The sequence below is a fragment of the Takifugu flavidus genome, chromosome 19, assembly GCF_003711565.1.
Source record: "Takifugu flavidus isolate HTHZ2018 chromosome 19, ASM371156v2, whole genome shotgun sequence".
NCBI lineage: Eukaryota > Metazoa > Chordata > Actinopteri > Tetraodontiformes > Tetraodontidae > Takifugu > Takifugu flavidus.
In genome coordinates this window covers 3,864,181-3,890,094 of record NC_079538.1, presented here as the reverse complement: position 1 = coordinate 3,890,094, position 25,914 = coordinate 3,864,181, and the positions used below count along the sequence as shown (strand labels likewise).

At 53.7% G+C, this 25,914-nt stretch overlaps 1 protein-coding gene across 1 annotated transcript in view; it reads right to left on the bottom strand.

Annotated features, from left to right (window-relative positions):
- The window catches only part of fam184ab (family with sequence similarity 184 member Ab), a 59,599-nt gene that overhangs the window by 8,735 nt on the left and 24,950 nt on the right, over nt 1-25,914 (bottom strand). Inside the window, 17 exon segments of the mRNA XM_057017235.1 lie at nt 2,497-2,681; nt 3,355-3,482; nt 3,788-3,820; nt 3,823-3,940; nt 5,544-5,756; nt 6,139-6,289; nt 8,436-8,557; nt 8,963-9,124; nt 9,566-9,688; nt 12,086-12,271; nt 14,833-15,014; nt 15,458-15,593; nt 17,885-18,136; nt 19,181-19,264; nt 19,388-19,627; nt 21,290-21,448; nt 22,050-22,169. Of these exon segments, the coding sequence (XP_056873215.1) occupies nt 2,497-2,681; nt 3,355-3,482; nt 3,788-3,820; nt 3,823-3,940; nt 5,544-5,756; nt 6,139-6,289; nt 8,436-8,557; nt 8,963-9,124; nt 9,566-9,688; nt 12,086-12,271; nt 14,833-15,014; nt 15,458-15,593; nt 17,885-18,136; nt 19,181-19,264; nt 19,388-19,627; nt 21,290-21,448; nt 22,050-22,169 (2,594 nt within the window).

The following is a 25,914-nucleotide window of genomic DNA, read 5'->3' as shown; positions in this document are numbered from 1 at the left end:
CACGTCCACACACGTCCACACACCAGAGCCTGGGCTCAGGCTGCTATGGACCCCGAGCCAGGACAAACCCAGCTGTTGTGGGTTGTGTCCTCTGGGGGACGTCCCAGCAGGGAGCAACTGGCTGTTTCACTGGCAGCGACACGTTATCACACAGTAAAATCTGCAGATTGTCCGACTGCAGGTGGATCTCCCAGGAGGATCTCCCAGGTGGATCTCCCAGGTGGATCTCCCAGGAGGATCTCCCAGGTGGATCTCCCAGGAGGATCTCCCAGGAGGATCTCCCAGGAGGAGCAACCATAATGGATTATTCCATAGCCAGAGATACGGAGGAGAGTTCCCATTATAACAGAATCCTGAGTGGGACAGACCATCGCTGATCTCTGACCAGGTTGGTGGACATGAGGAGAGCATTAATGTGGCGGAGCGACATGAGGAGAGCATTAATGTGGCGGAGCGACATGAGGAGAGCATTAATGTGGCGGAGCGACATGAGGAGAGCATTAATGTGGCGGAGCGACAGAACGAGGCGGAGGATGGAAAACAGGAAGCAAAGAGGGAAACTGAAATGAGGAGGAGGAAAAAGGCTGAACGTGATGCGGAGCGCCGTCCGTCTCCCCCCTGACTGCGCTCCCCCAGGGGCCCACATCTTATCGCTCCGCTTCCTCTTTAGTTATTTATCGGCCTATTTTTATCCTGCGCCCAGGACTCAGCCGGGGAGGGTTACGTAACGGGAGGAGGAATGTGCCGCGCGTCGGCCTGCCAGCGCAGCGAGGACGGAAGGCCAGCGGAGCGTGAGGAAACGCGGGAGGAAGCGAGCACCGAGGCCTCGTGCACGCTCACAGATCACAGATCAGCACACTGCACCGTAGAACACGCCGGGATTACAGACTCTGCTCCGCTCACGCCCTCAATATCCTCCCAGAATGGCGGACGGATCAGGGGGCTCGTTAGGCTCCTCCCTCTTCCATCACGCCAGGATCCTCATCCCAGACAGGAAGTCTATCCCGGCTGCTTCACGTGCTGGTGACGGCAGCCTGAAATGTCCGAACGTCATGTCACCATCTCCCATCCCTGGGAGCCTAAAGTCCCGTGGACGGAGTCGGGATGGAGTGGAACGAAGCCACGCCTCTAGATCTCTGCTCCCATGGCAACGCCAGCCTGTAACAATAATCTTAAAAGCCACATCAGACGCTCCCTCTGCTGCTGTTCCCTTATTAAATGATGTATATAAACTACACTACCCCAACACACACACACACACACACACACACACACACACACACACAATGACTCCATACCTGCCAATTTCTTGACAATGTAGCATCGTGCTTCTTCCTTTTACAACGATACAAAGCAGCGCAACAGGCGCTCACTGCACGGGGATTAGCTCGTTGTCGTATTGGTGCGCGCCAGCTCAACAAAACCTGTAAACCTGAGCCAAACTGGCATTTGACCATCAGTCGGAGCTGGCTAATGCTACCTGGCTACTGCTACCTGGCTAATGCTACCTGGCCACTGCTACCTGGCTAATGCTACCTGGCTACTGCTACCTGGCTACTGCTACCTGGCTAATGCTACCTGGCTAATGCTATCTGGCTACTGCTACCTGGCTACTGCTACCTGGCTACTGCTACCTGGCTAATGCTATCTGGCCACTGCTACCTGGCTACTGCTACGTGTGAACTCTTCCAAGTGCCACCTTCCAGCGTTACTAATAATATCCAGATGACAATAACACAACCGTATAGTGGACGTACAGCTGGGAGCTACAGCAGCTAGTATAGCAGCTAGTATAGCAGCTAGTATAGCAGCTAGTATAGCAGCTAGTATAGCAGCTAGTATAGCAGCCTGGCTTGTTGTGAAATCAGCTATTTCCCTCTAAACTCTCAGCTTTCTTCACCCATCTGACTGGAGGCGCTAAATATTCACAATGATTTGTCAGTGTAGCAAGTGAAGTGGGCAGTGATTAGCCAGCTAGCAGTAGCCAGCTAGCAGTAGCCAGCTAGGAGTAGCCAGCTAGCAGTAGCCAGCTAGCAGTAGCCAGGTAGCAGTAGCCAGCTAGCAGTAGCCAGGTAGCAGTAGCCAGGTAGCAGCGAGCTAGCTGGTCGCACGCTCACAGCCTCACATTCATTCAGAAAGCCTAAACTACAGATGCACATCTGCACATCTGGCCAAATAATTGGCTGATGATGACAATCATTTTGTAGTTTGACACTTTTAGCTGATAACAGCTGATAACAGCGGCTTTAACTCATCCAACAAGGCTAAAAACACCAGAAATGTTGGTTTCATCTCACACACCGAGGGAACTTCACTGTTTATCCAAGGCTGCACCACTGACGACCAATCAAGAGGCACCATCTATAATTTAATGGCCAGTATTCATCCCTTTGGTTGCTAGGCAACAGTGTGAGATAAACCGCAGCGCCGACTGCACGGAGGCAAGATGGAAGCTGGAAGCTCCTGCTCCACCGGGGCCGAAGCGTCTGGTCCTACCTGATCTGCTGATTGGCTTCGCTCCGGATCTTCAGCACCTCCTTCCCTTTGAGCTCCAGCTCTTTAGTCAGAGTGCTGATGTTCTCGTTGAGCGAGTGGATCTGGTGGTCCAGCTGGGTGACGTGGTTCTTCCTCCGGGAAACCTCGTCCTGCAGCTCGGAGATCCGACCCAGCAGCTCCTGCTCCTGAGAAACGGAGCAGCAGCAGGTTTAGAACATCCAGGTAAACAGGGGAGCTTCACTCCACCTCCACCATCTCCACCACCTCCATCACCTCCACCACCTCCACCACTTCCATCATCTCCACCACCTCCAACCTCTTCCCTCACCTCCACCACCTCCACCATCTCCATCACCTCCACCACCTCCATCATCTCCATCATCTCCATCACCTCCATCACCTCCACCACCTCCATCACTCCCCACCTCCACCACTCCATCACCTCTACCAACCACCTCCACCACCTCCACCATCTCCATCACCTCTACCACCTCCACCACCTCCACCTCCATCACCTCCACCCCCTCCATCACCTCCATCACCTCTACCACCTCCACACCTCCATCACCTCCACACCTCCACCACCTCCATCCCTCACCACCTCCACCACTTCCACACTCCAGCTCCACCATCTCCACCACCTCCATCATCTCCATCATCCCATCACTCCCCACCACCTCCACCACTTCCATCATCTCCACCACCATCCATCATCTCCATCATCTCCATCACCTCCATCACCTCCACCACCTCCACCACCTCCACCACCTCCATCACCTCCATCACCTCCATCATCTCCACCACCTCCATCATCTCACCACCTCCACCACCTCCACCCACCTCCATCACCTCCATCACCTGTGTCCTGTTGCTCTCCAGCGTCTTCTCCAGCTCCATCTTGGCAGCAGCCGACTCCTGGTGGTGGGTTTGTCTCAGGTGCTCGATGGCGGATGCGTGGATGTGGTTTAACTCTGAGCGTAGAGATGCTGGGAGGACATCCCATAATAAGGTCAAGAACACATCCCATAATAAGGTCAAGAACGCTCCCACACACAGACTGTCATCTTAATCACTCGCACACTCCCCCCCCCCTCACTCCCCCCACACACTCCCCCCTCACACTCACTCCCCCCTCTCCCCCCCCCACACTCCCCCCACCCACTCCCCCCCCACCCTCCCCCCCCTCCCCCCCTCACTCCCCCCCAACCCACTCCAACCCCCCACTTCCCCCTCCCCCCCCACCATCCCCCCTCCACTCCCCCCCCCCCCCCCCCACTCCCCCCCCACCCACCCAGCATGGCCTTTGCCTCGTCCTCCAGCTCAAGCGCAGGGTCTGCAGCTCCTGCTCCGACTGCTGCTTCAGGGTCTCCATGCTGTGCCGATGAGCCTCCCTGAGCGACTGCAGCTCAGCCTGGTGATGGTGGCGGAGACGTTCCTCCAGGTCCTGACGCATCGGCACAGACACCATGAGGAAATAGGAAAACAGTGGTTCTGGGAATAATACACATCTGATTAAAGAAGCAGGAAGGAATGAGGGAGTGGAGAGGTAGCGTAGCCACCAGGTCAGGACCGAGGGCAGCTTTAGCTACAGCTATGCTATAAGAGAACTCCTCCCCTATGCTACAGCTATGCTATAGAGAACTCCTCCCCTATGCTACAGCTATGCTATAAGAGAACTCCTCCCCTATGCTACAGCTATGCTATAAGAGAACTCCTCCCCTATGCTACAGCTATGCTATAATAGAACTCCTCCCCTATGCTACAGCTATGCTATAAGAGAACTCCTCCCCTATGCTACAGCTATGCTATAATAGAACTCCCCCCCATGCTACAGCTATGCTATAATAGAACTCCTCCCCTATGCTACAGCTATGCTATAATAGAACTCCTCCCCTATGCTACAGCTATGCTATAATAGAACTCCTCCCCTATGCTACAGCTATGCTATAAGAGAACTCCTCCCCTATGCTACAGCTATGCTATAATAGAACTCCTCCCCTATGCTACAGCTATGCTATAATAGAACTCCTCCCCAGGCACCAGATGGTCTGTCCTTGGATCCGGATCACTCAGCAGATTTAGGAAGATCGACAAAAGCAGAAGGAAGGAATATTCATCCCGATCCCCCTTCAGCTCCGAGGCCTTCCCACATTATTAGAGGATCAGCGCACGCCGCTCTGCAGATGCTCAATATCGGAGTTTCATTTTGATAATCGCTGATAAAATGGCTGAATTCAAAGGTGCAGCGTTGTGTTACCCTCCCTACACACACACACACACACCACACACACACACACACACACACACTACAGAACAGCCAAGCAGTGCTGCAGTAACAGCCACTCTTATGGGGGCCGAAGGGGCGCTTTATTATCAGGAGGAATGTTGCCAGACTCACGTTGCTATGACGAGGAGGCCCCTCCCACCATCACGTTGCTATGACGAGGAGGCCCCCCCACCATCACGTTGCTATGACGAGGAGCCCCCTCCACCATCACGTTGCTATGACGAGGAGGCCCCCCCACCATCACGTTGCTATGACGCCCCTCCACCATCACGTTGCTATGACGAGGAGGCCCCTCCCACCACCCTCATTGAGTGTAATTACGAATGGTTGGAGCTGGTGAAGCTCCATTTGTAGCTGAGCTTATTACACTCCTGTTGTCTACGTAACAGTGTAATAAGACCTCCAACCAACCCGGCAGCACTCGTGCGCGTTCCCTGTGTGCACGTGTTTGTTCTGTTGGACCGCTCGGTTGGGATTGGATCGAGAACTGGAGCGAATCAGGACAAAACTGAGGTAGTGAGCTCCCGGCTCGGCTGACGCTAACGCTAACGCTACGGATCCTCTGTCAACGTTAGCTAAAGCTAACGAGAGGAGGGCGGCCCTGAGGGGTTGTGTGGTGTGTTCCACTTCCTGTGTGGGGCGGTAGCAGCAGGATGTGCGTTCGCGTCTCTTTGCCGAACAGGAACGTGAGGAGAGCAGTTGGTTTTACTCTCCCCAGGATGCGTGGGCAGCCCGGGGCCCCGTCGGGGCGGTGCGGTACCTTCAGGTCGCGCTGCCTGGCGTGCTCCATGTCCCGCAGGGAGCAGCAGTGCACCTCCTGCAGGCGCTGCTGGCGGCGCTGGTGCTCCTTCTGCAGCTCGTCCAGCTGCAGCCGCAGGTGCTCCCTCTCCTGGCTGAACTGCTGCTGCAGCTGCTGCAGCGACGACTGCGACTGGGACAGCTGCATCTCCAGGCTCTGCTTCAGCAGCGAGATCTGAGGGGGACAGGGAGGGTGAGAAGCTGCCGCGGCCCAGGCGCCGCCACCGGCGCCGGCGCCGCTCAGGTGTGACACGACAGGAATAAACACAGCTGGGCCGAGAGCTGATGACCACCAGCAGCTGTTTACGCAGTCGTGCGGTCCCAGCAGGAGCGCTCGTCGACGTTAGCGGGCGGTTGCTAGCACGCCGGCTTCCTCGGCGCCGCCGCCTGCACCGGCAGATGGTGCCGTCAGTTCTTGGGACAGTGCTGGTCCAACGGGCTCAACGTGAGCTGAGCCGGAACATCTTGTTCCACTTTAGTGGCGCTAATGAATCGGTTCTCCACAGATCAGCGAACATGTGCTGGTGACGCCGCTGGTCCTCAGAGCCTGGTCCTACCTGAGCCAGCAGGTCCTCCACCTTCCTCTGCCAGCTCTCCCTGGCGCTGCTGAGCTCCTGCTCCTTGTTCTGGGCCAGCTGGGTCAGCGCCGAGGCCTTGTCCTCCTCCTGCTCCTCCTTCAGCTCCTCGCGGAGCTTCTTGCACTCCTGCCTGGAGAACAGGAACCAGGACAAGTTGCATCAGAATCTGCCTCGTTCTGGATGAGCATCGCTGTTTCATGCTGCTTACGTGCACATGTCGGTGTGTGTGTGTGTGTGTGTGTGTGTGTGTGTGTGTGGTGGGGGGGGGCTAATGGCTGTGTGGGAGCTGAAATGGCAGCTGTTGAATGAAGCATCAAAGAAAGCTGTTGGTTGTTGGTCATATCGAGAGCTGGAAAGTGTCAGCTCGAAGACGGGCAGCCTCTCAGACAAGGGAAACACACGCGCACACACACACACACGCACACACACACACGCACACACTTCAGCACCTTCCACACGTGTCATCTTTTATGTTATGTCATGTGGCACGGAGGCAGACACATATAATGTGCTCTCTTTCTCTCTCCCACCTCTCCCTCACACACACACACACACACACACGTTTGTGCTTCTATAGCTGTGAGGACTCTCACTGATGTTGGGTTTTTGTATTGCCCCCCCGCCATCCTCGCAGTGTGTGGCACAAGGTGTGGCTGGTTTCCTCCTGTCTTCCCCGGGGCTCACCTGGCTCACCTGGGCCGCCGTCACTGCTCCACCAGGTAGGTCCGCCTGGTTCCGTAGAGCCCAGCTCGTGTGCCGGCTCTACGCCTGTTACCCTCCCGTTTTTGTCTCTGGTCCAGAGTTTTGGAACCGAACCGTAACAGGTAGAACAGCAGCGTCTCTCCTTCATCAACCAGTTCAACACACCCAGTTTGATAAAGCTAGCACCCCCCCCCACACACACACACACATACACACACACACACGTGCACAGCGTGTAGTCATGCATTGACGGATGGTAAACACCCGTAAAGGAAGGAGAGATTGAAGGCAGCCTGGTCCCTGAAGCTACGGTGCATTTATCCCAGACACCAATGAATCAGACCAGGAACCTTCAGCATCACTGCTGAGAACAGACCAGGAACCTGAGGCCACAGACCAGGAACCTGAGGCCACAGACCAGGAACCTGCAGCCACAGACCAGGAACCTGAGGCCAGAGACCAGGAACCTGCAGCCACAGACCAGGAACCTGCAACAACAGACCAGGAACCTGAGGCCACAGACCAGGAACCTGAGGCTTCTCTCCCTGAACTAACACCACAGCTGTGTTTTAGGTGGGACGCAGGAAAAGACATTAAAAGCGTGTCCACCCTGTCTGTTGCTGCACCCGTCTGTTCCTCTCGTCTCTCCGTTCTTCCTCCCTAATGTGAACATGATGTTCAGGTTATTAGCTAGTTAACTGGAGTAGATAGATGTCAAGACACCCGATAAGCAGTAAGAACAGACACTGAATTATTTATGTCATGTTATTTCTACTAATTAATGTCACTTTTTGTTGTTGCTGATTTGTGTCTCGAGACCCTGCAATTATTCAAATGTAGGATGTAAAAGGGTAAAATCCCCTAGAATTAAGCCTGGGGGGGGGGGGGGTCTCTGGGGAGGACCTGAGGCCTGCAGAGGGACACATTTAGCTTCTGATGGATGATGACGGATCAAAGGTGGATCAAACTCAGCACTGACCCGATTAATCTGGAACATTCCATGAGAGGTCTGCTAAAGGTCTCTCCATGGAGTTCCGGTTCCCAGGGAGACCTTTAGCACGTCCCACTGGACCGTCCCCCTTCGTGGGTCCTTGGTACCGACTGGTCCGTCGTTATTCAGGTGGAGCCGAAACATTAGACTTGAAATGGTTTGTTGCCATTTGAAGGGATTTCATTCTTTAACAAGGGCGGCCCAGTTGTTGCGTAACGCCCGGTACCACGCGCTCAACGGGACTTCCCAGAGGTCATAAATGTCCGACGGAACCTCCTGCAGCGCCAACTGGGAACCGGCAGAAAACAACCACCGGACTTTTCACCTCATTATTTAGAAGCTTCACAGCACAAAGGACACGTGTTCACATCCCAACACGGTCGGTTCGAGTCCCGAAGCCTCTGAATAACAACACTGGAAGGATAATGTTCTGTCTGGGTCGGCGCCGAGAGCCCGACACCTGTGTGTGTGTGTGTGTGTGTGTGTGAGTGTGTGTGAGTGAGTGTGTGTGTAACCGTGAAAACAGGGACGCACACTAACCACATCAGTATTTGCCCCGCCCCTTATTCGTGCGCCCGCTGACCTGAGCGTTTCGGTCCATTTGAGCTCCAGCTCCAGCGCCATTTTGTCCATTTTGTGTTTTTCTTCTTCTTTGGTGGCGATGAGTTTGGCTTCGTGATGGCGTTTCTGGGTCTCCAGCTCGCCCTGCCAGACACGGGGGGAGAGAACGTTCACGTCTTCCTCTTCTCAGGTCGCCTCAGCGAGGGCGCTCACTCGGCCTCCGCTTATGGTTGAATTGTGTTTAAAATATATGTGAACATCATTTGTAACTCATTTTATGAATCGGTTATTATTGTGGCCACTGGTGCTTCTCCAGAAAACCACCTCCGACCTCCTCGTCCCCTCTCGGCACAGCGGGATGGAGACGACCTCCGCTGACCTCCGCTGACCTCCGCTGACCTCTGCTGACCTCCGCTGACCTCCACTGAGCTCTGCTGACCTCCGCTGACCTCTGCTGACCTCCACTGACCTCCGCTGACCTCTGCTGACCTCCGCTGACCTCTGCACCAGCAGGGTTATCGATAGTAATAAATGCTGAGTCATGCTCACCTGCAGTGCAGTCAGCAGGTTGCTGGTTTCCCTCAGTCGAGCCCTGGTGGCGTCCAGCTCCTCCAGCAGTTTGTCCTGCGCCTCCTTCAGCGTGCAGATGTGTCCCTCGGCGTTCCCGATGTCCTGCTCCCCCCGCTGAACGCTCTCCTGCAGCCGAGTCACCTGTGGGCGATACGGAGACGCTAGAACGCACAAGTGTGTGCACAAGGACCTGGACCTGGACCTGGACCTACACTGACGGCACCAAGAGCTGCGTTAAACCTCTGAGAAAGAAGCAAAGTGAATATTAACGTGAACACGGAGACGCTACGACCTCCGCCGAGGTCATGTGACTGTTCAGAGGAGCTGAAGATGCTGATTCCTGATGGAAGCTCCTGCTCAACGTTCAGGTCAGAACCTTCGGAACATGTGGGATGAAGGAGGTCCAAACACACCATCTAACACAACCATCTCCAGTGGACACTGGTCGGTACTGGTGAAGGTGGACCGGTCCGTCCCGGTCACACACTCCCCCAGGCTGAGCTCCTTCAGGAGCCCCCATCTGCCACCCGCTGCAGCGTGGTGGAACCTCTCCTGCTTAAAAGAGCAGCGACGGCGGTGCACCTCTTGGTGGGCGGCGGCCATCTTGGCGGTCAGCTCCTGCCTCAGCTCCTCCAGCTGCTGCATCAGAAGTGTCTTCTGCTCCTCCAGAGAGCGGCGCTCCCTCTCGAACTGCTCCTCCAGCTCCTGTGGAGGAGAATGGAAACGGGCCAACGATCAGTCACAGCGGGGGGTGGCGAACCCCCGGGTGGCGGTGAGGATTACCTGTGGCGACCGTTCACCTGTCTGTGACGTGCATGTGTGTGTTGGGGGACGCTGCTCGTTAGCGCTTCGCTAATAAATGAGCTGCTAAACCAACATTTGATAGCGAGGATTAAAGACAGACAAAAGGAAACGGGGCGTCGTCGCTCGCTCGCTCCTGAACCGGCGCCACGCCCAGGGCGGATGCCGGCGTTCTCCTGGAAGAGCCGTGGCTCCGACGCCGCCGATTACGCCTGCTGATGAACGAGTGATTGCTGCCACAGCACAATCGTTGCTGCCTTCCGAGGACAATTAGAGCCCAGAAAAACGGCGTGATGGTTGTAATGTGACGGTCACACCGATGAAGAAGAGTTCATAGGTATTCATGGGAGTGAACATCCATGGCGTGATGCCAGGAACAGGCTGCACGCCGCCTGGGCCCCACCCACCAGCCGGCTGGCCCGCGGCGTTCCCAGCCGGTCCCGTTCGCCTGAAGCATCATGTTTATGGGGCCGATCTGTTGTGGAGGTAATAATCTGCTCAGATACTTGCTGACTGTTTCAGCTGAAGACGCAAAGACATAAAGAGACAAACATATGCCCGTTATACCCGTTATACCCGTTACACTCTTTATAATCGGACATAAAGACGTGTAGGATCGGCTGCGCACTGAGCCAGCAGCACCATCTAAGGACGGGGGCACAGTGGCGGCGTGCTGAAGCGAGCAACACCGGGCTGCAAAAGCACAGGTGACATATTGATGCACAGGTGTAAAGCGAAAGGGTCGCGCGTGGCTTTAAGATGCCACATTATTCCTGATATCTGACAAAGTGGTTCCAGTTCTAACGATCAAACACAGACGAGGTGACGCTCGTCACGTCTGTTACACTGTTATCAACAGCACTGATCATTCGACAGGCATAATCACATAGCAAAACTCTAATAGCACCGCCACAGTAAGTGGCGTGCTAATTTAATTAGCCTGGCAGGAAGCTAACGTAGCAGCAGCTCTGTGCATCCGCGTGTGAAATGAAGACGTGGCGGTTTTATCAAGGCCTGAAGGAAGCAGCCGCGTTCCCTCTCCCACCTATGTGACTCCTCAGGCAGCCTCTAAACTGTCCAAATGGGCTCAACCATCCGCTAAATCTGTTTACACTGGGATTGTTGGTTGATTTGCATTTTTCACAAGCCTCTTTTTTATTGCAGCACCCCCTCAGCTTCCTCACATTTCCTCCTGCCCAGGTTATAAAGGCTCAGCGGTGTCCTAGATGGAATTCTTAAACAAATATAAAGGAACTCCCACGTCCGTGGGCAGCCGTTCACCTTTTACCGGCTGCTGAGTCACTCTTCTGCTTTGATGTCTCAGAAATGAAGACCACATAAATAAAATGCAGATTTCCGCTGCTCTCTGCAGAGCGCTTCTAAATCCATATCTGTAATCCTGAGCAGAGGCTACAGGCTGGAATTAGCATGTTGAAATGGCGTCTCGCTGCGTACGGAGGTGCAGGTTTCTGCTGCCGCTGACGCGTCGCAGGAATAGAGAGAAAAGGCTCCGTCTGTCCACCTACGGCCCCATGACGTCCTCATCGGCCCGACTGTGCTGCGGCCAACAGCTGATCAGTATTTGTCCCAGGAAGCACTCGTTAGAAATGGTGGCGCCTGTCGACATGAACGCAGCCGATCTGTGATGGACGTCCAACGATCTGATAACGCCGACAAACCCTGAAAACGAGCTCTCTTTGCTTTATTAGTACAGTTTAGCTAGTTGAGAAGAAAATCAAACCAAATCAACACAAACGCTACAGAACTGCATAACCCTAACCCCTAATCCCTAACCCCTAATCCCTAACCCCTAATCTAACCCCTAACCCCTAACCTAACCCCTAACCTAACCCTAACCCCTAACCTAACCATACCATAACCCTAACCCTAACCTAACCATAACCCCACCTAAATTCGACCTCGAGTGTGTAACTGTGTGAGTGGCTTCTTGTATTTGCTACCTATTGAGCACCAAAATACTCACTCTACTATCAAAGCGAGGACATTTTTACAAAGGGCGCATTTTGGTGGGTTCTTTAGGATGTTAAAGGATTGTTAGAAGTTTAGGTGAGGGTCAGGGTATTAAATGGGATGGTTGGGGTAGGGAGTGTGTGTGTGTGTGTGTGTGTGTGTGTGTGTGTGTGTGTGTTGTGTGTGTGTGTGTGTGGAGTGTGTGTGTGTGTGTGTGTGTGTGAGTGTGTGTGTGTGTGTGTGAGTGTGTGTGTGTGTGTGTGTGGTGAGTGTGTGTGTGAGAGTGTGTGTGTGTGTGTGGTGTGTGTGTGTGTGTGTGTGTGTACTCACAGCCAGCAGGCGGTTCTTCTCCTTCTCGGCGCTGTTCAGCGCGTTCTCCAGGGTGACCCGGTGTTTCTTGGCCAGCTCCTCCAGAGCTCGAGCCTGGCTCTCCTTCATCTGTCTCGCCTCCTCTTCGGACCGAGCGTGCACGTGGCTCATTTCCGTCTCGTGGGCGCTCTTCTCCTCGCGCAGGGTCTGACAGAAGCAGAAGGCAGATGAAGCGCTGCGGCGGCGCCATATGCTGCGTTATTGGACCCTGGTGCCAGTGTTTACAGAGACGCAGCCAAGAAACCGAATCTGACTGCGTCTGAGTTTTCCTGTGTGGGTCGCTTCCCATTCACAGTTTTCATGTCTACCAAGACAGGCTGACGGGGGGCTGACGGGGGGGGGGGGCTGACGGGGGGGGGGGGCTAAAGCTGGTGCTGTGTCCTCAGTTACTGAGGGTTGTGAAGATAAATAACAGCAAACCACAGATAACAGCGGCCTGATGCTCGTATCAGCAGGGTTCTGACACAACAACCCTCAGACCTCCAAAGACAATTAAAAACAATCAATGAGCAATAAAGCGTTTGGTTTCCTGGTTAAACTTTAATCTTCCCCAAACACACACGAGAAAATCCGCTCGACTCGAGAGGAACGAAGCTTTTGGAAGCAACATTGTGGTGAAACGACTCGTTTCATTCGTTAAAAAATAAAGTTCATCCATGAGATTCTCCGTATGTTGCCACAGACAGGCCGTAGGCGGGAATGCCGGGAATGCTGGGAATGCTGGGAATGCCCTTTAAAGCGAGCTAAAGTGGGTTTGTCCCAGGAACTAAAGACCAATCGATGCTCACCCTGATTGTTGTTAGTGATCACAGAAAGTGGTGATTTTTCCAGAGGAAACAGCTGTTCTGGGGTCCCAGCAGCTGGAGACATTTTAATCAGGCAGGAAAAAGACGGCTGGAGTCATTGATGGTCACCACGTAAGCTAACGATGCCCAGAGAACGTCAACATCCCACCGAATGGAGGAGAGCTCGGTGATGCTGCACTTCTGGAGCGATGATTCGCTCGCAGCTCTTTCACGTCCCCGGCGTTCCCACCGATGCGGCTCGGTTCTGAACCTCAGGGTGGATTTGCTGCGGCATGGGAACGCCGTCCATCTGGTGCCCTAAGAAGCTTAAATTTCAAATCTATGGAGTTGAGCAATGACAGCGGGATGAAACATCCCTCCATTAAATCCAGGATCTGAGCAAACACATGCTCACTTAACAAACCCGTCAAAGCTCAGCCGGGCCGCCGGGTCAGCAGGATCCGGCTCCAAACCTCCGGCTCCAAACCTCCGGCTCCAAACCTCCGGCTCCAAACCTCCGGCTCGCTGCTCCACTAAGTGGCCCATCAAGACCGGCTTTCAAAGTCCGTTCAGGAACGCTTCCAACAACCCCGACAGGCGGCGCCACAAGTGACCTTCACCACCACTTGACCTTCACCACCGCTTGACCTTCACCACCACGTGACCTTCACCACCACGTGACCTTCACCACCACCTGACCTTCACCACCATGTGACCTTCACCACCATGTGACCTTCACCACCATGTGACCCTCACCACCGGCCAGGCTCGGTCTGCTGACCACATCCCCCTAAATCATCTGACCTTTGACCTTTTAAAGAGAAGCAGCTCAGGAGAGGCTTCACGGTCATTCTGGCACCTTCCCAAGCCGGAACCTTTCGAAAGACTAGGAATGGAAAGACTTCCGAGGAATTCCGACGCTCAGACCGACTGCTTCTGCTTTTATAGACATTTATTTTAACATCCAGAGAAGCAAAGCGGCTCCAGGTTCCTGCCGCTGCTGGAGGAGACCTGCTTAAATAATCAACCAGCACCACCGAGACACAAAAAAGAGCCCAAATCCTTTTCCTTTCAGTTTCGGAAAAACTTTTGGATTTCTAACAAAAGGTCTGTCTGCTTGGGGATTTGGGTCGGGATTAGTGAAGATGCTGTGAGCATATTACATGTTCTGTTCCTGATGTATGGAAGACTGAACATGAGGAGCAATCTCCCGCTGGAGCTGGAAAGTGACCTCCAGAAAGTCTGAGATGACTGAGAAGATGATATAAGGAAGAACAGGAAGCGTGGAAGGAGGAACGGACGAACGCTTGTGCTGCTCGGGATGCTAACGTTGGCTACAGAAGCTCAGAACCAGCACAGCGGTCCGGCGAGGAGGAAGAGGCTCCGCGTGGCACCACCTGTCTGAGTGAGCCAAAGTAGCGGCGACCGCTGGGCCTGAGCGGGAAAACGGGACGTCAGAAACGGGCGAAGCGCTCGGAACCTCCCTGCACCGGTGAGACCACTCGACTACGACCCGAGGAGGTCGATGCCTCAGCGTCAGAGGGACCCAGACACGGTGAACGTGGCATGTGCCACTCATCCGGACCCCCACCAGGCCGGCCCACAGGGAAAAGTCCCGTTTCAGGGGGCAACAGCGGGAATTGTGGGAAATTTCCACTGCTGAATCTTTATTGTCTGTGTGTTAGTAAAACGATCTGATGTGAATACGGATCACCTGGTGGGCGGAGTGATCTGGTGACATACTGTTAGCGTTAGCGTTAGCATGCTGAACGCAGCCACGCGGGTTTTCTACTAAAATGGTCTTTTTGGACGATAATGAACTAACCAGCATCTGAGAGACAGTGATGGAGGATGCAGACGGCTGTAAACAGCTTAAATGTTGAAATGGAACGTTCTCACACACACACACACACACACACACACCTTCTCCAGCGAGTGAACCTGTTGATTCTGCCGGTCTTCCAGGGCCTGGCACTGGCTCAGCAGGGACTCCCGCTCCTCTTCCATCCGCACCACTTTGTCCTTGAGGCGGCTGCGCTCGTGGTCCAGGTCCCTGATGGCAGCTTCCTGGGTCATCTGAGTGGCCTGCAGGCTGCTGATCTGACCTGTGGCAGCAGGAATCAGGACACGAGAGACTCACCTGGTGGATTTGAGGAGCAAAACCAGCTCAAACCTGCAGGTTTGGCCCAAATTCTCCGTCTAATCTGGAATTTATCTGTGATTTAAGACCTAATCAGAAAATCCTTGACATTTAATAAGACGTGAGTGATGTCATCGTGCACATTATGCACGATCTGAAAACATGGATGAGGGGAGCCTAAAGGAGCGAGCTGCACGTGCACGAGTGGCGAGGGAGAGATTTACATGTATTTAGATGTATTCATATTTTAACACGCTCGCATCTTAAACTGGGCGGAGGTGGGAGGGAGGAGTGGGGGGGGGGGGGCACCAGGGAGCGGTGGCTGGTAGTGTGTGTGTGACGCAGGTGTGTGTGTGTGACGCAGGTGTGTGTGAGCGCGCACGTTCTCAGCAGCAGAGGAGGTCTTACTGGCTTTGAGGAGGATCTCGGTCGCTTGCTGTTGAACTCGATCTCTGGCTGCTTCCAGCTCACACTCCGACTCCTTCTGACGGATCTCCACTATCTCGGAGTTCTGAGTCACCTCGTCCAATTTTTTCATTAAATCCTGGAGAGAAATGAGAGGAGAAAGAAGACTGAGCCCACACCAGCAACCAGTTGGTGCTCCAGGAGACGCCGGGACATCACAGGACATCACGTTTGTAGCGGCTCAGACCAAAGCAACAGAGCAACGATCTGGAGCCGAGCTCCTGTGCTGGTGCCGGTTCCAGAACTCCTCAGAACTCCCAGCAGGAGATTTCATAGTTCTGGGTCAGTCGCACCAGCTGGTCGGCTACAGAATTACTGAGCCAATGAAGAGCCTCGTCATCCAGGTGTGTGTGTGTGAGAGTGTGTGTGTGTGTGAGTGAGTGTGTGAGTGTGTGTGAGTGTGTGAGTGTGTGTGTGAGTGAGTGTGTGTGTGTGTGTGTGTGTGTGAGTGTGTGTGAGTGTGGTGTGTGTGTGTGAGTGTGTGAGTGTGTGTGTGTGAGTGAGTGAGTGAGAGTGTGTGTGAGTGTGTGTGGGTGTGTGTGTGAGTGTGGTGTGTGAGTGTGTGAGTGAGTGAGAGTGTGTGTGAGTGTGTGTGTGTGAGTGAGTGTGTGGGTGTGTGTGTGAGTGTGTGTGTGAGAGTGTGAGTGTGTGTGTGTGGTGAGTGTGTGTGTGGTGTGTGTGTGTGAGTGAGTGTGTGTGTGAGAGTGTGAGTGTGTGTGAGTGTGTGTGTGAGAGTGTGTGTGAGAGTGTGTGGTGTGTGTGAGTGTGTGTGTGTGAGCGTGTGTGTGTGAGTGTGTGTGTGGTGTGTGTGTGAGTGTGTGTGAGTGTGAGAGTGAGTGTGTGTGTGAGTGTGTGTGAGTGTGGTGTGTGTGTGAGTGTGTGTGTGTGAGCGTGTGTGTGTGAGTCTGTGTGTGAGTGTGTGTGTGTGTGTGTGAGTGTGTGTGAGAGTGTGTGTGTGTGTGAGTGTGTGTGTGTGTGAGCGTGTGTGTGTGAGTCTGTGTGTGAGTGTGTGTGGTATTAACCATCGTGTGAGTGATGTCCTGCGTGAGTCTTAATCTCTGATTGTAGAGTTAAAACCATGATGACTGTGCACGTGCACGTGCACGTGGTGTGCTGGTTTCTCTCAGTTGCTACTTTACACAATCGTTTGTCTGTTTCCTGTGGTTTTAGGACACATTCTGTGGTGACACCTGACCTGGAGCTGGTCCCCATCCTGGTCTCAGCCAGACCTCCTCACAACATCTGGACTGGACCAGATGCTGCTTTATTGATGAACCACTCCATTTTAGGGTCCCAATCATTCTTGTGGCCTTGTCGCACCAGTTCTGGTTCTGGTTCTGACCCTTCTGAAGACGTGTCTCGCCCCTTCAGCGCTGCCACTCACTCTCATGGCTGTACATGGGGGGGGGGGGCTCACATGATGCCGTAATATTGACTTCCAAGGATACAACACATCCATCACGTTACTGAAGTGGAAATAAGATCAGGATCAAAGAGTGAATTCCCTTTGATAGCCTTCTTTTATCTGGTCTAATCTCAAATCTGAAGCGGCCCAGGAGGTTTTCTGTTCTGTTCTCGTTACAGTTCATTCAATTATGAAGAGACTCTGCTCCCTGTTAACCTTAACCTAGGGTTAACCTTAACCTAGGGTTAACCTTAACCAAGGGGTTAACCTTAACCTAGGGTTAACCTAGGGTTAACCTTAACCAAGGGGTTAACCTTAACCTAGGGTTAACCTTAACCGACCCCCCCCGTCATCTGCCCAGTCAGTGATCCATTCAGCCAGACTTCAGAAGAACCAGGACGTGATGGTACCAGGACATGATGGTACCAGGACGTGATGGTACCAGGACGGGGTGGTACCAGGACATGATGGTACCAGGACGTGATGGTACCAGGACGGGATGGTACCAGGACGGGATGGTACCAGGATGGTACCAGGTCATGATGGTACCAGGACATGATGGTACCAGGACGTGATGGTACCAGGACATGATGGTACCAGGACGGGATGGTACCAGGATGGTACCAGGTCATGATGGTACCAGGACATGATGGTACCAGGACGGGATGGTACCAGGACGTGATGGTACCAGGACGTGATGGTACCAGGACATGATGGTACCAGGACGGGATGGTACCAGGATGGTACCAGGTCATGATGGTACCAGGACATGATGGTACCAGGACGGGATGGTACCAGGACATGATGGTACCAGGACGGGATGGTACCAGGATGGTACCAGGACATGATGGTACCAGGACGGGATGGTACCAGGATGTGATGGTACCAGGACATGATGGTACCAGGACATGATGGTACCAGGTCATGATGGTACCAGGACGTGATGGTACCGTGATGGTTCTCACCTTGATGTTGTTCTCGGCAGCACTGAGTGAAGACTGGAGCTTGTGAGACTTGTCCCGGTTCTCTCGAGCCTCGTCCGTCACTTTGACCAATTCCACCCTCAGTTTTCCGAGCGTCTTCTGGAGCGCCGCCTCCTGAGTCTGGAATTCCCGCCTCAGCTCGGCTTCCGTGCGCTTCCACGCCAGCAGGTTGTCGGCGGTGAGCTGCTGGGTTCTCTTCATGGCCTCCAGCTCGCGCTCATAGAAAGCCTGAGCCTGCACACACACACCACACACACACATCAGACACACACACACACACCAGTCACACACACCAGACACACACACACCAGACACACACCAGACACACACACACCAGACACACACACACCAGACACACACCAGACACACACACACCAGACACACACCAGACACACACACACCAGTCACACACACACACCAGTCACACACCAGTTACGTTAAGACCGACTAGAGATTTTGTGCTTCCCATTAAAACGTCCCTATTTATATATTATATATTTATATATATTATATATTTATATACAGTGATCCCTCGTTTATCGCGGGAGTTGCGTTCCAAACATAACACGCGAAAAGTGAAATCCGTGGAGTAGTCAGCTTTATTTTTTTATTTTATTTTACAATGCAATACTGAACTATAGAATGAAACCAATAATCAAAACCTGTTTTAAAGCCCAAAATTTGTTTAAAACAATCATTTTAATCTAGTAATACAAGGTTGGAAACATTGTCACTGGCGTATTTCAGTCCCAGCTGAGCCTCTGCGTCCTGACTCCGCTCCGCTGGAGCGTCTGTTTCTACTGAAGGCGCAGGAGTCTTTCTCCCAGAGAAGAACATTGTTATGGGTAGTTGTTGGCGCTCTTTCTTTTTCTGAGCAAGAAGATTTTTATAAACGGATATGCCACCTTCGATTATATTTGAGAACTGCAATGAACGACTCGCAAAAAAAATCCGTGAAGCAGCGAAGCCGCGAAAGATGAAACGCGATATAGCGAGGGATCACTGTATATTATATATTTATATATATTATATATTTGTATATATTTAACCATATCAGCTTATAAAACTCATCACCTTTAGATGATCGTCATTTAATTCATACGATCTTTATTCTAAATGTTTACAGGCAACACTGGAGAAGACGGATTTAAGCATCCTGGAAGCTTCAGGGATTCTGAGGCCGGATCCAAAGACCATCTGTGCACAGATGCACGGCAGAGGGCTCCACACCCGTGCACGTATCAGCGTGCACCATAACACGTGCACGCGGGGCTGCACCTTGCTGAGCTTGGCCTCGTATTCCTCCACCAGCCGTTTCTTGTCTTGTTTGAGCTCCTCCACTCGCTCGGACAGAGAATCCACCTAAGAGAGGACAGGACGAGGGTCAGGGGTCAGGGGTCAGGGGTCATGGGTCAGAACCTGACCCTGTCACCGGCTGCTCCATGAACAGTAGGAACCGAGCGTGCTGCTCCGCTGCTTCAGTACCTCGGCTTTGTGGAGCTGGACCAGCTTCTCCTGGTCTTTGCTGTAGTTGGCGTTCTGGCTCTGGTGGCTGCGCAGGAGCTCCTGGATCTCCTGCCTGTGCTGGGCCTTCAGCTCCTCCAGAGCAACTTTCTTCTCTTGCTCAAACTGGTTCTGGGCTTGGCTGAACGTGCGCAGCTTCTCCTCAAAGGAGCGTCGCATCTCCTCCACCTCCCTGGACATGGACACCACGCGCTGCGTGTGCTGCCAACACAGGAGCAGAGTGTGAAGAGTTAAATATAACAGGAAAACCTGCAAAGGCAAAACAGCCCCAGCGTCAGAGCATCAGGGGGTAGCTCGTGGGGCAAATGCTGCTCAGGCTGTGCAGCCTAAATCTGTGGAGAGGAGCGTGTAGAGCCTCGCAGCAGCAGAGCACTGCAGCAGTCTCAGCACGACCGGAGCAGACACCGGGAACATCGGATTATTCCCGTTATAACAGAAGGTGGAGCTTCAGGAAGCGAGTGTGTTGGAGAACGGCCCCTCTCCCTGTTGGGGCCGGAGCAACACACCACGGTCTCACACACACTGGACGACCCGACCAGCAGAACCGGACGCTGCAGCGCGGGGTTTTATTATCTAAGCATCTGCTGCCAACGGAAATTGCAGGATGTGAAAAGCCCAAAACCCTTTCTGAAAATACATAATTCATTCGAAATCGAAGCTTGTGAAGTGGACGGTGGAGGAGGCGTGTGAGGCGAGACACTCACGTCACACCGTCGTCTACACACCCACGATGGGGGAGGGGGAGGAGGCAGGTGTGTGACAGGAACACACTCTTCACGGTGCATCTCACAGCCTCCCAAACCAGGCAGGACCGACCAGCTCTGCCTCCAAAATAGGATCAAACCCCAAAAAGATCTTTGTTGTTGTTGTGTTGAAGCAGCTCTTAAGGATGCAGCGGAGAGGGAAGTGAGCCCGTTAGCAGGGGCCGCTAATGATGATGAGGAAATGGTGACTGATGAGCCCTGCTCAATATGTACACATTCAAAGCTTTCGCGTAATTTGGCTGCGTGCTTTGAAATAAGCATTTAATTTACCGACGCCTCATGATGGCGCAATCAGAGCGGAGCTACCCGGAGCGGAGCTACTCGGAGCGGAGCTACCCGGAGCGGAGCAACTCGGAGCGGAGCTACCCGGAGCGGAGCAACTCGGAGCGGAGCTACCCGGAGCGGAGCTACTCGGAGCGGAGCTACCCGGAGCGGTGCTACTCGGAGCGGAGCAACTCGGAGCGAAGCTACCCGGAGCGGAGCAACTCGGAGCGGAGCAACTCGGAGCGGAGCTACTCAGAGCGGAGCAAACACATTTGCCCTCTAAAGGCCTCTGAAATTCAACAGAGAAGTTTTCTAAGACTGGAGCTGAATTATTAATGAGCTGAAATAATGAATCCAAAGCCGAAAGTGATGAGGAGATGTTCAGCTCCGTCTTCCTTTCATGGAGGTGGTGAATAAGAGCATTCCTGCCCTTCCCCGACACTCCGACATATACTGCATGCTACCTACCTGATCCCTGCGTCACACCTGCACAGCAGCATGGTTGAGCCCGACGACCCCCACAGCTAACGTGAACATCGCTAAGCGTCAGGACTGGCCGCGGAGCTCTGATGGCTGGGGCGCCGCTCCACGCTCACGGCCACTTCCCCACGGAGAACCGTGACTCTGGCTGTAAACGCCATCAGCACCGACACCATGTTCACATCCCCAATATTTTGGCTGCACTTGAACAGGTCTGGGGGAGGAGGGGTGCCGGGTCGCAGCCCTGCCCCATGATCAGGACACTAATGACACATTAGCTCTATTTATAGCAGCTACAGACAATTAGCACCGCTGTGTGGAGGTGCTGCTGTGATGTGCACGCACACGCACGCACCTGAGCCTCCGTGCACAGCTGCATGTCCTCCATCCTCTGACGGTAGCTCTCAAACTCCGCCAGTGCTTGACGCTTCATCCTCTCGTGGAGCTCCATGGATTCCTCCAGGGACTGGATCCGCCTCTTCAGGTCCATCTCATCGCTGATCTTCGTCTTGTACTGGGGCAAAGACGGAGGGCTCGGTTAGGGCTCGGTTCTGGAGCCAACGCTCTCCTTTCAGCCAGGGTTCAAGCACAAACCAAACTCATGTGGGGGAGAAGAGGACAGGTGACAGTAAAGACACAACATGGGCGGCGACTGGACGTCACGGCGCCGCCCAACGGCAGCGTAACGCAGCTCTGGCTGCTGGTGTTGGTCACCGGGCCTCAGAAGCAACAGCACCGAGGATGCACCTGGATAATGCTGGACGCTCCTGCCCCTCCAGAGGATGGACCCCGGGGAGGCAGGTGTGTGCTGTGCTGGGGCGGAGCTTTGGCTGCGACGTCCGTCATAAAGTCACTCCGGCCGCCTAAATCCTGTCTGAGCAGCAGTGTTGCATCAATAATTTAGCTCTCACAGGAAATAATATTGGAACCGACTGTAAATGGATCCAGCAGAACTATTGAAAAGAACCTCATCAGTTCCACCTCCAGTTCTGCTCCACACATCATGCTGCAGATCCAGAACCACCCGTCTGATCAGAGTGGGACCGATGATAGAACAGAGCGCCGTAAAAAGGAAGTCAGGAGGGACTGACTCAGCCAAAGAATAAAGAATAAACCTGTAATATCTTCTCTCGGGTCTCTGAGAGAATCTGCTGCACCTCCTCCTCGTGGGCCTCCTTCAGCGTGGCGATGGCGGCCTCGTGCTCGTCGTTTTTTGTGTTGAGTGCATAGATGACCTGCAGGAGAGGGAAGAGGAAACCCGTTATTATTAGCCAGGATCAAAGCTGGCGTGAGACGGGCAGCTGCGTTGGGCCGGCGACGGCGACGGCGTGCAGAACCAGCAGCCGTCAGATCACGACCTGACGGGGGCACTTCACCAACATCGGGCAAAACTACTGTTACTGAGGTTGTTTGATGGATCCTGCCCAGATTTGACTGTTGGCCGCCAGCGTCTGAACCCAGAGGAAACAGACGAGGCCGAGAGGTTGCAAATGGCGTGCACACGCCGCCGTGCCCACGCCGCCGTGCCCACGCCGCCGTGCACAAGCGACGAGGCCGAACACGTCGGCGCCTCAGTGGTTCTGTCAGTGCCGCCCCATAATTTAGAAATCGGTTGGCGTCTTTGATTCTGACAGAAATAAGACAAACAGTTGTGCATGAGAGTGACCTTTAACCCCCCCCCCCCAAGGCACGAAGCCAACCAGAGGACGATGATCTTTGGAGAGAGACCAGGTCTCCCGTGTCCACATGAGAACCCACCAGTTTCCCCTGAGACATCAGGAAAAGCGTCCTGTTGCTCACACATGCAGCCATGAAGGAGCAGCCCCCCCCCCATATAAACGCAGAGCATTTATATGGGGGGGGGGCAGCACTGAGGGCCACGCCGTGTCAGCTGGGCGAGTCCGAGATCTGCCCCACGAGGATCCGAGCTCGGCTCCACGAGGATCTGAGATGTGCCCCATGAGGATCCGAGATCTGCCCCACGAGGATCTGAGATCTGCCCCATGAGGATCCGAGATCTGCCCCACAAGGATCCGAGATCGGCTCCACGAGGTCTGAGATGTGCCCCATGAGGATCCGAGATCTGCCCCACGAGGATCTGAGATCTGCCCCACGAGGATCTGAGATCTGCCCCACGAGGATCCGAGATCTGCCCCACGAGGATCCGAGATCTGCCCCACGAGGATCCGAGATCTGCTGTCAAACGCTGGAGGAGTTTTGAACCTTCTAATCTCTCTTCTGGACTTTTTGACTTGACTGAACACTTTCCTTCTTTCTTTTCTTTCCCTTTTCACCACAGTCCCACAAACAATAAAATATTCATATTTTGGATCCAAGTTCACGTATTAAAACCCTCTAATTAGATTAGCAGATTAAGGATGCACCAAATTGATGGTGAAGAGCGCCGTTGAAACGTGGGATCAAAGGCGAGCGCAGCAGCCTCACGAGCACCAAAGACCAGACTGGAGGATAAAAGAGAAAGATTCTCTTTCATCTCCACATCACCAAAACTCTCAAACCTCTTTTCTTGTTCCAAGAAGAATCAGACGTCCACAGGGTCGCGACCTTTATCGTTCAGCCATCTGACATTTTTAAAAGCGTGTTGGACTTCAGAGGCCGGCGGCGTGGACGTGCAGCTGGGTTTCTGAGGCAGCGTATTGATTTCTGCACGTCTGGGAATATGAAACCGTTGAGCACGAGGACGAAGGGCAACCAGAAGAGGCAGCATTTAATTGCTGCAACAACTATCGATGTGCCATTTCACCAGCGGAGCCCTGGTAGCCAGCGAGCACATTGGGGGGGCAGTGGAAAACTGGTTCAGCCCTTTTCTGGCGTCATGGAGACGAACCGAGAGTCATTGAAGCCAAAGTCGTATAAAACGGTGCCGTCACCCAGCGTGAAACGTGGAGGAGGTTCTGGGTTCCAACATGGGTTCCATCATGGGTTCCATCATGGGTTCCAGCATGGGTTCCATCATGGGTTCCATCATGGGTTCCAACATGGGTTCCATCATGGGTTCCAACATGGGTTCCAACATGGGTTCCATCATGGGTTCCAGCATGGGTTCCATCATGGGTTCCATCATGGGTTCCAACATGGGTTCCAACATGGGTTCCAACATGGGTTCCAACATGGGTTCCATCATGGGTTCCATCATGGGTTCCAACATGGGTTCCATCATGGGTTCCAGCATGGGTTCCATCATGGGTTCCAACATGGGTTCCAACATGGGTTCCATCATGGGTTCCAGCATGGGTTCCATCATGGGTTCCAACATGGGTTCCATCATGGGTTCCAACATGGGTTCCAACATGGGTTCCAACATGGGTTCCAACATGGGTTCCATCATGGGTTCCATCATGGGTTCCAACATGGGTTCCATCATGGGTTCCAGAAGAGGGGGAGGAGAGGGGGGAGGAGACTATTGAGAGACTGAACGATGCAGAAAACCTTCTGGTCCTCCAGGACCACCGTCAGGCCGTCCCTCATGATTCTGGTCCTGCTCCCGGGTTTCTTCCCTGTGTTGGAGGTTTGCTGGATTCACAGTAAATGAACGAACATCTCTGAACCACATGGAGGATGGAAACATTGTTGCCAAAGACTGAGCAGGAGGTGGCTGCTCACAAAAGGGAAACCAGAACCATCTGGACCATCTGAACCATCTGGGCCCAAAGCTGCTTCCCCCCTCCCATAATCCCGCTTCACCAAAACACCCCAGAATGAAGAAGATCCACGAGGACTTGATGACACCCAGACTTTTCCAGCCTCTTTTTGCTGAGTCAGTTTTGTCCTGCATGATGACGCTGCGGTTCCACATGGGTCTAGGATGGGCCGAGGGGGGGGAAGCTCCAGCTAGCCCAGCCCAGATCACAGGCTGCGTGCTGGACACGGACATGGAGGCCGGCCACGTATTTGGGAGACTTCAAAGCTTCAAAGATTTAGCATCCAGCCTCACACACTGTGTGACACCATCAAAAATGGGATGTTGCCAGAACAAGTTCCTTCCTAGCGAAGGAAGGTTCTAAATGTTCCACAGGACTTCCTTTACTTGTTAATCCTGGCACATTGTTTACGCTTACTTGTGTTCCATTATGACACGAAACGCTAACGAAGAACCAGAACATGCAGGAAATGTTTCAGCTGAGCTCATAAACCCGTCAGATATGTGTGTAGAGGAATCTTCTGCTCCTCTACGTGTCCCTCGACACCTCCTCTGGGACCGTTAGTAGGTTCACTGCAGAGATCAAAGGAGCTGAGGACCAAAGGAGTCCTCTGACCTGCTGCTCCGCCCTCTATTAGCTGCTCCGTCCTCCTTCTATCAGGCTCCGCCCTCTATTAGCTGCTCCGCCCTCTATCAGCTGCTCCGCCCTCTATCAGCTGCTCGCCCTCTATCAGCTGCTCCGCCCTCTCTATTAGCTGCTCCGCCCTCTATCAGCTGCTCCGCCCTCTATTAGCTGCTCCGCCCTCTATTAGCTGCTCCGCCCTCTATTAGCTGCTCCGCCCTCTATCAGCTGCTCCGCCCTCTATTAGCTGCTCCGCCCTCTATTAGCTGCTCCGTCCTCTATTAGCTGCTCCGTCCTCTATTAGCTGCTCCGCCCTCTATCAGCTGCTCCGTCCTCTATTAGCTGCTCCGCCCTCTATCAGCTGCTCCGCCCTCTATCAGCTGCTCCGTCCTCTATTAGCTGCTCCGTCCTCTATTAGCTGCTCCGTCCTCTCTATTAGCTGCTCCGCCCTCTATCAGCTGCTCCGCCCTCTATTAGCTGCTCCGCCCTCTATTAGCTGCTCCGTCCTCTATTAGCTGCTCCGTCCTCTATTAGCTGCTCCGCCCTCTATCAGCTGCTCCGTCCTCTATTAGCTGCTCCGCCCTCTATCAGCTGCTCCGCCCTCTATCAGCTGCTCCGTCCTCTATTAGCTGCTCCGTCCTCTATTAGCTGCTCCGTCCTCTCTATTAGCTGCTCCTCCCTCTATCAGCTGCTCCGC